This window comes from Macaca nemestrina, chromosome 11, assembly GCF_043159975.1.
Source record: "Macaca nemestrina isolate mMacNem1 chromosome 11, mMacNem.hap1, whole genome shotgun sequence".
In the NCBI taxonomy this organism is placed as follows: domain Eukaryota; kingdom Metazoa; phylum Chordata; class Mammalia; order Primates; family Cercopithecidae; genus Macaca; species Macaca nemestrina.
In genome coordinates, this window is record NC_092135.1 from 57,008,100 (window position 1) to 57,024,349 (window position 16,250).

At 43.3% G+C, this 16,250-nt stretch overlaps 2 protein-coding genes across 21 annotated transcripts in view; one reads left to right on the forward strand and one right to left on the reverse strand.

Annotated features, from left to right (window-relative positions):
* Positions 1-9,850, forward strand: part of LOC105493193 (tetratricopeptide repeat, ankyrin repeat and coiled-coil containing 1) — a 263,922-nt gene extending 254,072 nt beyond the window's left edge. For all 10 annotated transcript variants that reach the window (XM_071072815.1, XM_071072818.1, XM_071072811.1 and 7 more), the window contains 5 exons: positions 1,440-1,572; positions 2,860-2,951; positions 5,000-5,146; positions 5,978-6,078; positions 6,764-9,850. In XM_071072815.1, the coding sequence (XP_070928916.1) occupies positions 1,440-1,572; positions 2,860-2,951; positions 5,000-5,146; positions 5,978-6,078; positions 6,764-8,195 (1,905 nt within the window). In that variant the 3' untranslated portion in view covers positions 8,196-9,850. The remainder of the gene's footprint in view (positions 1-1,439; positions 1,573-2,859; positions 2,952-4,999; positions 5,147-5,977; positions 6,079-6,763) is intronic.
* Positions 1-16,250, reverse strand: part of LOC105493195 (WD repeat, sterile alpha motif and U-box domain containing 1) — a 76,895-nt gene that overhangs the window by 13,509 nt on the left and 47,136 nt on the right. For 8 of the 11 annotated variants that reach the window (XM_011760713.3, XM_071072824.1, XM_071072822.1 and 5 more), the window contains one exon: positions 5,600-13,406. The exons of 2 other annotated variants lie outside the window; for them this stretch is intronic. In XM_011760713.3, coding sequence (XP_011759015.3) covers positions 13,249-13,406 — 158 coding nt within the window. In that variant the 3' untranslated portion in view covers positions 5,600-13,248. Of the gene's footprint in view, positions 1-5,599; positions 13,407-16,250 lie in introns of those variants that run through there. One more of the 11 variants, XR_011609798.1, reaches the window with a different exon arrangement.

A 16,250-nucleotide genomic window follows, 5' to 3' on the forward strand; every position in this document is an offset into this window, starting at 1 on the left:
CTACGTTTTTTCCACAGCTGCTGCACCATTGTACATTCATACCACAGTGCACAAGGTTTCCAGAATTGTTCTACATCATCACCAATACTTGTTTTTTGTTTGTTTTTTGTTTTTTTTAGATGGAGTCCCACTCTGTCACCCAGGCTGAAGTGCTGTGATGCAATTTCAACTCACTGCAACCTCCGCCTCCTCGGTTTGAGCGATTCTCCTGCCTCAGCTTCCTGAGTAGCTGGGATTACAGGCCTGTGCCACCACACCTGGCTTATTTTTGTATTTTTAGTAGAGATGGGGTTTCACTATGTGGGCCAGGCTGATCTTGAACTCCTGACCTTAGGTGATCCGCCCACCTCGGCCTCCCAAATTGCTGGGATTACAGGCATGAGCCATCGCACCCAGCCAGTACTTGTGGAAGGACTAGCTAGAGAGACAGGTGCTTGCAAACCTGGCAGTGGAAGCCATGGCCCTGCATGTCTGGGTCTTGGTGCTTTTTCTATAGTAGCTTTTTTTTTTTTCTTTTTTTTTTTAAATAGTAGCCATCGTAATGGGTATGAGTTGAACATCTTCTCATATGCTCGTTGGCCACTCGTTGATCATTTTTGTAGAAATCTATTCAAGTCCTTTGCCCATTCTAAAGATGAGGTTATTTGGTTTTTGTAGTTGGGTTTAGTTCTTTATATAGATAATCCCTCTACTTAGTGTCATTTTGAATAGTGGAGTGGATGATAGGAAGCATATCTTTTTAGATCCACATGAAAATCTAAAATAGCCACAGGCTAAAAAATGGTTATAGGCTAAAATGGCTCCAGTAAATGGAGAAATTTGAGTGACCACAGTGTTTCTTCCTCTTGTTTCCGGTTTAGTTCAAGTGACAGCTGTTTTATCACATCAAATCAGTCCTTGTACCGTGGTATCAAACTTGCCATCTTTACTTTCCCAATTTCCTTCAAATATCTTTGAAATGGATTATACTCAGGTCCATCCAGTCCCAAGCTGCCAATCTTAACAGTCTGCCGTGCTCAGGTTGTGTGGGTCTGAGTATTTCTAAAGTCACCACTGCTGTGGCCTGCTCATTTGTTGGAGCTCATTGCAGAAGTCTGCTGCCTACTTCATTGGAGATGCAAAGGTGACTGTGTCCCATCTCTGTGACCTGGGGAGTGGTATGAGATGACAGATCATGCATGTGTGCACACACCCACCTATGGCAGCGTGTCCCCTGCTTTCCTCATCCCTGACAGCAAAATCTCTTCAGCAGTGAAGGTTTTAGCTGGGGATTGCAGCTCCTCTTCTCTCTTTCGTGTCCACTTTATTTCTGTTCTAGGATCCTTAATAGGCAGAGGCATCTACAATCAGACTGAAGCTAAGACTGCCCCCCGCCAAATCCATGTGCACCCCTGAACTCCTGCCCCCAGCTGCTGCTCAGGCCTTTGCTGTCCCTACAGGTGCTGTACCTGGTGGAGAAGGGAGCCGTGATCGAGCATGTGGACCACAGTGGGATGCGGCCCTTGGACAGAGCCATCGGCTGCCGAAACACGTCCGTAGTGGTGGCGCTACTCAGAAAGGGAGCCAAATTAGGTCAGTGAGCACTGCCTCCCTTGAGCAGGAGGAGGGGTGAGCTCCCGATTGTAGAAGCCTAGAGAGCACAGAGAGTGACCTGCTCCCAGGTTAGGAAGTAAGATGTCAGATGTTTGCACATCTCTCTCTCAGTCTCACTTAATCATCATTATACACAATGTGTAAGTAGCTCATGGTGTTTCTGGCAGAGGGTGTGGAAAGCAGAGACTGGTGTTGAAGGACAGTCTGGAGTGGTATCAGTGGCCAGGAACCATGCCAGAGAGTAGTTGGCTCAGCCTCTTGCTGTGGGGTGGGGCCGGGCGGTGCTGCTGAAAGCTCTCCAGGTGACTCTGAGCAGCAGCGGAGGCTGAGCCACTCTTCTAGAGCAGCCAGTCAGCTGTGTGGGGAAGTGGCCACCACAGCAAGTTTCTGTGAAGTAGTAGTAGTATGATTTCATGGAGACAAACTAGGACGATACTTGAGGATCATGGAAGGGCCCCTGAGTAGGGAAAGCCCTTTCCACGTGGCTGGCTTTGACACAACACACCATTCCAGATGTGGGGAGGGTCCCTATTTTGGTTCGATGTGTGGGGCCCTTGGTCAAGATTAGCTCTGGGTAGGGCACTGGGAGGGAAATGCTATTCACTAGTACTGTCAAGCAGTGAACAGTGCCAGGAACTATCCAAGCAGTTTCACCTTCTGCCTTAATCCCTACCACAGCCCTGAAAGTCTCAGTGACAATCCCATGATTTTACAGATGAGGAAACCAAGGCACCCAGCAGCTAAATGGCTTCCCCTAGGACTGCTGTGTGGTACTCGCCATGGGGACCTGGCAGGCTGGCTCCAGGGCTGTGCTCTTCAGCACTCCTCCCACAGTGTCCCGAGAGTTCAGGCAGGTGGCCGAGCTGTAGGGTAGGAGAGAGAAGCCATGACATCTGGGAGTAGAGCGCAGTGACAGGGTGGAGGGACTGCATGCTGAGAACACATGCCTGCACGGTGGCTGCTGCAGGAACTGAGGAGGTTGTGCTGAGGCCTCATTTAATCAGTTTCCCTCACATCCCACTCGGAAGGGAGGGATGAGTCTTCGCTGCTTGGATGCCTTTGTTTCTCATTACTTTTTTCAGTAAAATAACAAGGACAGATTCGAGTGCCCAGGTCAGTGGAAAGGATTAGCAACTGAGCCTCGCCAGCGTCCTGCTCCCAGCTGGGCTCCTGCTGGTGCTGATCTCCAGCTGTGGGGCCATGGAGGAATTGGGATCCTTTCCCTGGGGCCTCTGAAGCACCTCTGAATGCGTGTTTGTTTTGCAGGAAATGCTGCTTGGGCGATGGCCACTTCCAAACCTGATATCTTGATTATACTTTTACAGAAATTAATGGAGGAAGGAAATGTGATGTACAAAGTAAGTGGTGCTGCCCTTTTCTTTTCCATTGAAACTGCCTCGGAGCACGCTCTTAACTGGGTATATAATGGCCATAGCTGTGCTACTGCACAGAATCCATGTAATAGAAGTGCCAAAAGGTGGCTGGGTGTGGTGGCTCACGCCTGTAACCCCAGCACTTTGGGAGGCCGAGGTGGGCGGATCACTTGAGGCCAGGAATTCTAGACCAACCTGGCCAATATGGCAAAACCCCATCTCTACTAAAAATACAAAAATTAGCCAGGTGCCTGTAGTCCCAGCTACTCGGGAGGCTGAGGCAGGAGAATTGCTTGAATCCAGGAGGCAGAGGTTGCAGTGAGCTGAGATCGCACCACTGCACTCCAGCCTCAGCAACAGAGTGAGACTCAGTCTCAAAAGAAAAAAAAAAAAGTGCCAAGAGGTGCTGACCTGGCTTCATGCCCACATTGTTGGCTTAATATCTTACCGGCAGAATCTTAAAGGTAGAAAGCACCTCTCTTTGTGTCTGAGAACCATTATTTCTGAGCTAATCCTTGAGGCTGTAGTGATGCTTACTGTCTGAAGCCATGCGTGAAGCCGAGTCACCTCTAGGTCAACTGAACGTCATAGAGGAGGTTCCTCAGCCTTTCATGTTCTGAGTTCAGAACACCATGCTGAGGCACCGTCATGAGATGTGGGAGAGGAACACCCAGCAGATGTTTCTAGAAGAAAAGGGTCATTCTGTCTCCTAAGCCTTTCCTATCTAATTTTTAATATCTATGAATTTCTAGAATTTGAAACCTGTTTTAGAGATATTTTTACTTAATATAGTCAAGTAACACCTCAGTTACTCAGGAGACTGAATTAATTTTTTCCATTTTCCCTTGGAAGTGGAAATACGATTTTCAGATCAATAAACTTCACTTTAAATTTTTTAAAAATAAGACAACAGTTTAGGTCAGAGGTCAGCAAACTTTTTCTGTAAAGGGCCAGACAGTAAATGTTTTAGGCTTTGCAGACCGTGTGGCCTCTGTCACAACTCCCCAGTGCTGCTGTGGGGGCACAAAAGCAGCCCCAGATAGCACAGAGTGAATGAGCACAGCTGTGTCCCAATAAAACTTTATTTGTAAACACAGGTGGTCGGCCAGACTCGGCCTCCAAGCTATAGTTTGCCAACCCCTGCTTTAGATAGATATGCAGGCCATTTGCATAGGTCACTATTCTTTGAAGCTCTGTGACCAGACAGAATTAAAAGATTATAGGGGAAACTAGATTATGACCATGTTCATCCTTTTTACTGTTAGGCACCTGTACTTGCTATGTTGTAGATTTTTTCCTTCTCATTTTTTTTTAATAGTAACAAATAAATAGGCAATATAGCATGACCCAGCAGGGTTCCTGGCTTGGAATCAGTTTGAAATTGAGTTGAGAGTGTGTATTGTTGTGGCTTTGAAGTGCTTTTAATACGGATTTTGGTAGGCAATTATGTCGGAAATACGAAGCCATTTTCAACAGGCTTTATACCTGCTGTGCAGTGGGACTGACTGAGCAAATGGATTTTTTTAGCTTTGAAAATGATGTGTGGTGCTGTTCTGATTTTTAAATCCCATGTTTTAGTTCCTCTTAGAAGAAAAATTATTCTGCAGCAAGCTCTCTAGGTTCATCTACAAGAGGCTACTTGTCCTAGGAATAGGATCAGTTTTTTCATCTGATTTCTGTTATGCTTAGCATTAAAATATCTTTAGATATGAAATCATTCTTGAAATAATTTTCAAAAATACATACCAGAAGATAATCTGATACATTAAGTTTGATAGTTATCAATCTAGCAGTTCACAGACTCTTTCTCACGGTGTAACCACAGGATGCGGGTGCGTATGAGGACAGTGAAACCCACGTGCGTCAGCCCAGTTAGTGAACTAGCTCCCACCTTGACACTTATTTGGATGCTTTCAATGTTCTGTCATGGGTTTGCAGGGGGGAGTAAACTCCCCAGGGTGTTCCAGGTGTGGGAGGGTATTCATCTTACAGCCTCTGAAAAAGGACAAATGTTTGTGATTTTTGAATCCTAGAAAGGGAAGATGAAAGAGGCAGCCCAGAGGTACCAGTATGCCTTAAGGAAGTTTCCTCGAGAAGGATTCGGAGAGGACATGAGACCCTTCAATGAATTAAGGGTTTCCCTCTATCTCAATCTGTCTCGATGCCGAAGAAAAACAAATGTAAGCTGTGCCCCTTTATTCCAACCCAGTCTTCCAGCAACAGAGCCCTTCCCCAGCGGTGAAGGCCCGCCCTTCTCCAGACCAAATCCTGGGCCCTCCTGTCCAATCTGCTTGCACATTTACGTGAACCTGGCATGTGGGAAACAGCTCCTATCCATGACCATCGTTTGGTCACTGCTGCTACGCTCCTCGCATGATGTTGAAGGAATGCACTTGGGTTTCATTTCCTTGGCCTCAGTGATGAGAAGCAAATGCAGATTGTTCCTCTGCAGCTTCCCAACAGTGATGCTGCCAGCACTGCCATCCCCAGATTCACGAGAGTCCAACCCAAGCCTAGTGTGGTGGGCCTGCCTTCTGTTAGATTTGCTCAGAGGATTTGCCAGTAACTCGTTTCTAACCAGTCGTGGGGAACTCATAGTCAATTTGTAACTAGTAGATCTGTTTCAGTTGTACTTCCTACCTTTTTTTTTTTAACTGCATCCTCCTGCCCCAGTCTGTTGAGCTGCCTGCTTCTGTGCCCTGCTGCCAGAATGGATGCAGCGTCTGCACTCCTCTCTGAGGCTGCCTCTCCACTGGGGTGTGAGGTTCCACCCTCTGGCCTTCTGGGGCACTGTTACTACCACTGTTTTCTGTAGTGGATTATTCTCCTAATGATATTAATCAACTGTCATTATCTCCTCACTTTAAAAATGAACAGAAAACAGACCTTTCCCTTCCTCCCTCTCTGGCTGTGCCTTAGGGCGCTTCTACCCTTTCTAACAAAGCTAGAAGGGCTTCCCATAATCGTGTGTCCACAGTGCTTCTGACTCCTGTATTTCTTGTTGACACCAGGACTTTGGCATGGCAGAGGAATTTGCTTCCAAGGCTCTCGAAATGAAGCCCAAGTCCTATGAAGCCTTTTATGCCAGAGCAAGAGCAAAGAGAAACAGCAGGTACTGTCTATAGTTATCTTTGTGTGTAGAGAAGACTTTTTTCCTATGGGATCAAACCTGTCTGTCGAATTTGGGGAGGTTTTGCTGTAGAGAGGCTCAGGTGCCTCTCATCCTTTTAAATACTGAATTAGTATTACTACCTACTTCCAAGAGGCATGGCAGTGGACATTATCAGTGATGAGTAAACTTCTATTTTCTCCTGACATCTCAGTAATTATTCCTTCCCACCCTTCCCCCCAGGTGCAACATGAACTTACTGCAACATGAACTTCCTACCTAGTTTAGTCGTATTTCAGGGAAACTGCCATCTAGGGGCATTAGGAAATTCAGGGGAGGGGAAGAGTGATATAAGCCTGTTGAATGAGAGGTGGGCACAGTGTTACCATGGGATGGTAACAATATTAAAAGGATTCTGGTGTCCACTGATTCATGCTTCCCCTTATTCCTGGCCCAGTGGTCTTTATGGAGAGCAGGGCTGTGGAGTCACACCCATCTAGGTTAGAATTTAGCACTGCCACTTAGCTGAGTAACTCTGGGCTGGTTAAATGGGTCCTGGCCACCACCGTAGTGTTCAAAACTCACTTGCTAACTTCTCTTTCCTTTGAGCACAGCTCTTTTATGAACAGTTACACTCTGAGCATGTTTGTGTGTGACTTGTAATGTTACCTTACATTTTCCTATGAAGGCAATTCGTGGCAGCTCTCGCTGACCTGCAGGAGGCTGTGAAACTCTGTCCCACCAATCAGGAAATCAAAAGGCTTCTGGCCCGTGTAGAAGAGGAGTGCAAGCAACTCCAGAGGAGTCAACAGCAAAAACAGCAGGGCCTGCCACCAGCTCCACCCAATGACTCTGAGAACGAAGAGGACGCCCCAACCCCTGGCTTAAGTGACCACTTTCACCCGGAGGAGACTGAAGAGGAAGAAACTTCTCCCCAGGAAGAATCTGTTTCCCCGACTCCCAGATCCCAGCCATCCTCATCTGTCCCTTCCCCATACATCCGAAACCTTCAAGAAGGGTTACAGTCCAAAGGAAGGCCGGTATCGCCACAGAGCAGGGCAGGAATCGGCAAGCCCCTGAGAGAGCCTGTGGCCCAGCCAGGGTTGGTCCTGCAGCCCTCCAAGCAGGCCCAGATCGTGAAAACCAGCCAGCACCTGGGCTCTGGCCAGTCGGCCTTGAGAAATGGCAGCACAAAAGTTCAGATCTCTTCTCAGAACCCTCCTCCGAGTCCCATGCCAGGGAGAATCGCTGCCACACCTGCTGGGAGCAGAACCCAGCATTTAGAGGGAACAGGTACTTTCACTACCGGAGCTGGTTGTGGCCACTTTGGGGATCGGCTGGGCCCCAGCCAGAATGTCCGCCTGCAGCGCGGTGAGAGTGGCTCTGCGCACCCTTTACCAAATAAGACGAAAACCACAGAGAGGCTTCTGTCCCATTCCTCCATGCCTGTGGACGCAGCCCCTCCAAACCAAGGTGGGCTGGCGACCAGCAGCGACATGAGACACCCAACTTCCCTCACTAGCTCAGGCTCTTCTGGTTCTCCATCCAGCAGCATAAAGATGTCAAGTTCAACCAGTAGTTTGACTTCGAGCAGCAGTTTTTCAGATGGCTTCAAGGTCCAAGGACCAGATACTCGAATTAAAGACAAGGTTGTAACCCACGTTCAGGGCGGTACAGCGGAGCACAGACCCCGCAACACGCCATTCATGGGCATCATGGATAAGACTGCGAGGTTCCAACAGCAGAGCAATCCTCCAAGCCGCGCCTGGCACTGTCCGGCCCCAGAGCGGCTGCTGGCAAACACATCTGCAGCTGGCCTGCAGTCCGCTGCCACTGAGAAGCCCGCCCTCGTGCAAGCGGGAGGATGTAATAACCAAGCCAAAACCTGTTCCGTTTCTACCCTGAGTGCAAGTGTCCACAATGGGGCACAGGTGAAGGAGCTAGAAGAAAACAAGTGCCAAATTCCAGTCCACTGTCAAGAGAACAGGATAACTAAGACTGTGTCTCACCTATACCAGGAAAGTATCTCCAAACAGCAGCCTCATATCAATAATGAAGCCCACAGGAGCCACCTCACTGCAGCCAAACCAAAGCGATCATTCATAGAGTCAAATGTGTGAGCCTTAAGAAAGCTCCATTTGTGGAATTGGGAAAAGTGTGTTTAATCCTCGTGGTAAATTAAATAGTTTTTTCATCAGAAAAATTATTTTTTAGCCCTTTTTTTTCCTTTGGGGTGGATCTGATGCCATTGATATATCTAAAATGCGGGATAAAACTTCTTTAATAGCTAGAAGTCACCATAAATAAGAAAGCTAAACAGAATTGAAAACTATATCAACTTAAAATTTTGAGACAGCCCAGAAGACATTAACTAATGACTTTCAGTTACGAAATTGTTTGGCTTTTGCCACTTTCCTCCTTGCCTTTGCTGTGTGGTAAAATCACAGTACCTACTTAGAGAATAAATGTGTCTGTTGTTAAAGAGTGACAGGTTTAACTCATGCCCAAGTGATGTACATCCGAGGGATGTATTCTGGAAACAATGGAATTTTACAGTTACAGTTCCATTGAGTCAAATCTCATTTAATATATACATAAAAATTAAGTTCTGAGTGATTTCTAGCTAAATATAAGTGTGAATGTAAACGCAGCCAATTTTTTTAAGCAAAATATGAGAACACCTAAGTATTGTTCCCTTCATAGCAGTTTCTATAAAGGGATTAAACACTTATTTCTGTGTTATGGTTCTTATTCATATATTTTTATAGCACCTTTTTTTGGAACCTATATTTGTGCTTGAAGGTGTTTTTGATATTTGGAAACAGTATAAGCCATTTGGAATCATGATTGGTGGTCAAGTGGATTCAAGCTAAATTTTAGCTAAGACCAGCATTTTTAGTGGCGCTTAAAAGCTCTCACCTGGTTTCCAAACTGCTTTTAACAATGATAGTGCTCTGGAACAATCCTTCCAAGCTCCTCTAAGGACAATATTTAATTCAGATACTAAAGATAGGACTGGTTGTTGCTTTTGTTTTGTTGTACAATTAGTACTTTATAGTCACATGTTGTATATATTAAATAGCCCAGTTTTATTCAGACTTGTAAATAGAACTATTTCAATGTAGTTAATCTAAAAACAAAAAAGAAAACCCCAGTCATGATTTGCATGTTCTCTATAAGCTTCATCCATGCTGGTTATTGCACTGAATGATGTATTATTATGGCATGTTAACAGTATACCAGTAACAGCACTTTATCTCATTTATTTGAACACCTTTGAGGTGCTACTTAAGTTCAAGCTGATGTATTGATTCATTTGTAAAGATAAGGTACAGGAATGAACCTTGGTTTAAAGGTATTTTTATATGAAAATGGTGTCTTATTGGAAGATGTTAAAATGCTAATTTGAGAGAGGTAGGAGTGTATTTGTTTTATATGTTGGGATGTGAAATTTATTTTCTAAAATTGAGGAGAAGGAAGTTATATATTTGCAGAATGTTTTAAAATGAATCGTTGTAATGAAGTTCCTGTGAACATCATTATGGTTTTGTACAAATAGGAACCTCTGATGTCATTCTTCAATGGTTGTTCCTGTGTGTACAATTGTACTTTGTATGGACAGCTTTATCATTTTTATAGGCTTTCCATGAGTTTTGCTGTAACTACTATGGCTTATTTATTTTCTTTAATATTTGTGAAAGTCTTACTCTTTTGTTAGTTTGGTTTCTGCACAACTACTGTACTTTTCCATATGGAATAAAGACTATTAATAGAATGTGTTCTGCACTAAATGAGTCAGTGGATAAGTAGAGAACAGCCTGATGACAGCTATCTCTGTTGCTTTTAATCCTTGTTACCCTAGAGGGAATAGTGAAAAGCATATTTTATATTAACACTACAAAATGCATATTTAATTTCGTTTTATAATTTCAGAATAAGGGTGACAGCTGCTAGAAATTCCACAATACTCAAGGGCCAAATTAGTCTTTTTGCCTCAAATAGAAAGCAAGCATGCAGGAAAGCAATATATACTTCCTATGTGTTTCAAGACATCTTGGTGCCTGTTTTTACTGGCAGCAGGACATCTTTACTACTGCAACTCTCAAACACTTTGGCAACACACTGAACACTGTTATGACAGTTTGTTCTTTAACACATTTGTATTATCTTTCAGTTAAAAGTATGTTTGTCTTTATGCCTACACTTTTCAAAGTAATATGAGAGAGAACATTAAACTGTGTTGTATTGTGATAACATTCTTGGAATCTTAAACATCATAATACCTCAGGTTATTATCTAGTCACTGCTATTGCTAGCAAGACTAAGTAGTTTCAGTCCTTTAGAGCTTTATATTCAATGGAAGGCGAAAAACAAAAATGGGATGGGAAGGAAAGTATCGCCTAATACATAATTCTTGTCATTAGATGATGATTTTTCCTGTAAAGGAGCTAATAAGAATCTTCTCGTAAGTTATTGTACATTATGATTTTGATATATACTTAGTAAAGGTAAGTGAGGTACTTGGCCCAGCCAGGAAGAGGTAACACATCCATAGGAAGCTCATGGTCAGTCCCGACAGGACTGGGTGGTGGGTAGGTGTTGCTGCTCCACATTGCCCTGAACTAACAGTGGGGTCTGGAGTGCACAGCATGGGGGCTGTGTCGTGTCCCCTGTTACTGATGGTTTTGGTTTGCTTGTATGGAAGAGAGTTGTTCAGCTTTGGTTTGCTTTATACAAAAAGAGGGGTATCAGTTAGGTAAATTATTGGCATCTTAGTTTTCAGCAGTTTTGTTTTACAAGAAACTATTCTGGTAAAGTATAAAAGAAAGCAAAATACTGGCTGGGCGTGGTGGCTCACGCCTGTAATCCCAGCCCTTTGGGAGGTCAAGGTGGGCGGATCATGAGGTCAGGAGATAGACACCATCCTGGCCAACATGGTGAAATCCCATCTCTACTAAAAATACAAAAATTAGCTGGGTGTGGTGGTGTGTGCCTTTAGTCCCAGCTACTCAGGAGGCTGAGGCAAGAGAATCGCTTGAACCCAGGGGGCAGAGGTTGCAGTGAGCCGAGATCATGCCACTGCACTCCAGCCTGGCAACAGAGCAAGACTCCGTCTCCAAAAAAAAAAAAGCAAAATACCTTAACACTTCTTTTAAAAATGCCTTTTTGCGTTTTCTAGCAATGACTTTGAATGATTTTAGTAACTTTTATTTAAAAAACAGCTAACCTCAATTGGAAAATAAGTCTGTTTATCAAAACAGAGACAGTCGGACCAATGTAAGTTCTTTCAAGTTTAAAAAGTGTTCTGTTGAAATTAGCATACTTTCCCTAAACAGTACAACAGAAAAACGGCTGGGCCTGGTGGCTCACGCCTGTAATCCCAACACCTTGGGAGGGTGAGACAGGTAGATCATGAGCTCAGGAGTTCGAGACCAGCCTAGCCGACATGGTGAAACCTTGTCTCTACTAAAAATACAAAAAGTTGTTGGGCGTCATGGCACGCACCTGTAATCACAGCTACTACCAGGGAGGCTGAGGCAGGAGAACTGCTTGAACCCAGGAGGCGGAGGTTGTAGTGAGCCAAGATCACACCATTGCACTCCAGTCTGGGCGACAGACTGAGACTCTAAAAGAATACAACAGAAAAATACCAAGAACATGCTTCCAGCCTTTCTAGTCCTCAATAGTAAGAATGTGAGAAGCATGTCATATGAATAAAAAAGTTTTCTAGAACCATTTATCATGAATCCTAGTTATGACGTAAAGGTTAACAAAGTTTAGTAATACACTAAGTTAAAATGTTTACAAAGAATTATAAAGAAATGGTGTTTGGAGATTTCCATGTTAGCAAGGCTTGCTGCCTTTCTGTGAACATGCGGCATATTAGCTATGAGTTTATAAAATGCGTAGTCAGCCTTTTCCTATATTTACATTGCTTTTCCCTTTTTATTTCCAAGTTTCAGCATTCTTGAACAATTCTCCATTGTGAGTTTTGGGGGTAACAGTGCAAAGAAGGGTGCAGGCCCAGAGACCCAGCCTGCACTGATGGTGCAGTTCTAACAAGCTTCCCGCAGACAGCTTCCAAATGTAACAACTTTGGACAGGCAAGTAAGAAGTTAGCACCACCTTCACTTCCTGAAGTTTTTTTCTGGAGTGAACATATCAGGCTATTGTGTAAAGATGCCTTTGTATAGTTACTCCAGCTTAGAATTATATGTGAGAACTTTTAATAATTCTTCATTCTGAAGGGAGGCTAGAGTTTGCCACTTTATATATTTCAGCAAAGTCAACTTATTCAGGATTCATTTCACCTAACCTGTACCTTATTTGGAAAATAAGAAAATCATTATCCTGAAAACTTAAAATCCAAAAAAATTGCTTAAATATCTGAAGTGATTTTTCTCAATTTAATTATAAACAATCTACAACCATTTTGCTACAAATTCTCTTTAAAAGGGCTCCAAAGAGTTATTGAATAAATGGCTATTAACTAGAATGTAAACATCTATTATTCTAGAGTAGTCCAATCTTCAGTTATAGAGATGACCTACATCTAACAAGAATAAATGTGGGCACTGTTGGGAATGATATTAAGAGGAATTTAAAAAAATTAGGGCACTGCAATTTAAAGTATAACTTTATTTCTACATAGCTGAAGACTTTTTTCACTAGTACAAAAAGGCTTTTATAGTAAGTCCATGTGTTTTTAAAGAATGAAAATTCACAATGTTTATAGGTAACTAAATTTAAGTTTACCTTTTTCCTGTATTGCTTTTAATAATGTCTGATTGGCCGGGCGCGGTGGCTCAAGCCTGTAATCCCAGCACTTTGGGAGGCCGAGACGGGTGGATCACGAGGTCAGGAGATCGAGACCATCCTGGATAACACGGTGAAACCCCGTCTCTACTAAGAAATACAAAAAACTAGCCGGGCGAGGTGGCGGGCGCCTGTAGTCCCAGCTACTCGGGAGGCTGAGGCAGGAGAATGGCGTGAACCCGGGAGGCAGAGCTTGCAGTGAGCTGAGATCCGGCCACTGCACTCCAGCCTGGGCTACAAAGCGAGACTCCGTCTCAAAAAAAAATAATAATAATAATAATAATGTCTGATTAATATTTACCTGTAAATCATTCAAATGAGACCACGGAAAATATAAACAATACACTATCAACAATTTTACTTTTGGTGTGTCTCCAGCCATCTATTGATGGCCATTTTCAGAGTCCTATTTGGTGTTAGTACCGCTGAAGGAAGAACAAGATTTGTCATGGGACTTGTACGTTTCTTTTTGCTGATCCAATTTTCTATTGCTTCCTTTTCATATGAATAGCCATCTAAAAAAAAAATTGCACAAATTACATGACGTAGGAGAGGGAAATGAGGATTATTAAAATGAAGTGAATGTAAAAACTCCTTGCGGAGGCCTTTACTATGACTTAAGGGTTATTCCTGTCTTGTACCACCACCCCCAAAAATCTCTCTACCACAACATCTGAAATGCATTGATTGGATGGAGATATATGAAGCAAAAATTACCCAGAAGCATAACATTATAAACTCTTTGAACAATACCACTGAGACGGGGATCCTGTCAAATTCAGACACAGTGGAAGAGAAGAAAGGAACAGAGCTAGGTAGAGTGGGAGTGAGGATAAACTGCCCATCAGAGCTGTTGAAAAGAGCCTTATGACTCAGCAAAACTTTCCAACACCTTGAAAAGTCAGGAAAACGGATAGATACCCTGAGATGACAGAATTTACTCCACTAAGGATTTGACAGTGAAGGGACTTAGGTTATGTTTTGAGACCAAGTCTCATGCTGTTGCCCAGGCTGGAGTGCACTGGCGAGATCTCAGCTCACTGCAAGCTCCACCTCCCAGGTTCAAGAGATTCTCCTGCCTCAGCCTCCCGTGTAGCTGGAACTACAGGCGCCCGTCACCTCACCCGGCTAATGTTTTGTATTTTTAGTAGAGTTTCACTGTGTTGGCCAGGCTGGTCTCGAATTCCTGACCTCAGGTGATCCACCCGCCTAGGCCTCCCAAAGTGCTGGGATTACAGGCGTGAGCCACCATGCCCAGACGCTAAGGTTTTTTTTAAAACCATATTCTTGCAAAATTACTTGCCTTTATACAGGTAAAGATTGGACTTTTGCTTCACTACTTTCATTTTTATACTTGTAGCTCTTTCTCAAGCTGAAAATCTGGGTTCCTGATTTCATTTACACATTTAATCTATAGTACATGTCATTGTTTCAGAATAATGCCAGTGTATTTACTAACATAAAATTGAAAGAAATGTTAAGATTACTTTATGGTTCTTTCTGTCATCAAGGTAGATTCACTAGAGTGGTCCCAAAATACTGTGTATGAAAACCACACCTACTGGGTTTCAAAGTAAAAACCATAGGCTGGACGTGGTGCCTCTCACCTGTGATCCCAGCACTTTGGGAGGCCAAGGCGGGTGGATCACTTGAGGGTCAGGTGTTTGAGACCAGCCTGGCCAACATGGCAAAACCCTATCTCTACTAAAAATATAAAAATTAGCCAGGCATGGTGGTGGGTGCCTGTAATTCCAGCTACTCAGGAGGCTGAGGCAGGAGAATCACTTGAGCCTGGGAGACGGACGTTCGGTGAACTAAGATTGCACCACTGCACTCCAGCCTGGGAGACAGAGTGAGACTCCATCTCAAAAAAAAGTTAAAACTATAAAACAAGGTACCTTCAGAGGGGTCTAATCTAACCTGTCCAATCCTTGTTCCCCACCCTTCCCATATAAGTTACTATGTGCAATCCATTTTCAAATATGTGTATGTGCACACAGTACATACACACACTACATAAAAGCTAGCATACTAGCCACACTGTTTTGCACCTTGGTGTGTTTATTTTCCCCACAGTACTCCACTGTAAAGATGTATTGATGGACAATCTTTGCCTTTTACAAATAGTGCTGTACCAACAAAACCCCAAGAAAACCACACACACACAAAATACAAATAGTGCTACAATGAAGTCTTGTGCATGTGTCACTTTTGTTTTGGGGAGATTTTAGAAGTAGGAATGCTAAAGCAGCATATGTAATCTCACTAGATAGTTCCAATTTCCTTCCATAGGAATTCTACGTTTTTCATTCTTACTAGCAATGTTTGAGAATGCCTTTTTCCCCTACAGCCTAACCAACAGTATATGTGGTCAAACTCTTGGATTTTTGCCAGTCTCTAGGTAAGCAATGGTACAATACATCAGATGGAGAATCTTTTTGTTCATATGTTTGAGCTATTTGCTTTTCTTTTTCCTGTGAGCTATTCATATTTTCTGCCCATTTTTCTATTAGGCTGTCCTTAAGATTTCATATATATGGAATATCAACACTAGATCAATTTCTCCCTTGACTCCCAGATAGCAAAGTTTTCCCAATTCTGTCAAGGAATTTACCTACACTGTCTTTGGAACTTTAAAAGTCTTTGAAGAGATGGGGTCCTGCTGGTCTCGAGCTCCTGGGCTCAAGTGACCCTCCTACATCAGCTTCCAGAATAGCTGGGACTCCAGGTGCAAGCTGCTGCGCTCTGCAGGTTTCCCTTTTTACGTCTGGGTTTCTGATTCATTTGAAATTTAAATGTACAGTATGCAGGATGGATCCAATTTTATCCTTTTCCACATGGTGGTTCCATTGTCAAAATACCACTTGTTGGAAGTAATTTTTACCACTGATTTAAAATTCTATCTTTATCAATCACTAAATTTCCAAATGCACATGGATTGATTTCCGGATTTTAAACTTTTCCATTGTTCTATTCCTGGGCCAACACTAAACATTCATTTACGGAGGCTTCTCAACATGTAACATCTCATAGGGCTAGCAACCTTCTTCATTGTTTTTTTCTAGGTTATTTTTGCTGTTCTTATTAGGTTGCACGGTAAGAATCACCTTGCGTATCTCTCGGTAAAAAGTTTTATCAGGATCACGTCAAACCTATCACGTCAAACCTATGAAATGGAGAAAGCTGACATCCCACTGCCACTGAGTCTTCCTAGCCCTCAGCATGCTGCCATTATACTTTCACAGCGATGTTTTCGTTTTTATGTAGGTTTGAAAGTTTTACATAATAAGTTTGGGGTTTTGGTGTGTGTGGTTTTTTCCTAAGACAGGGTCTCATTCTGTCACCCAGGCTGGAGTTCA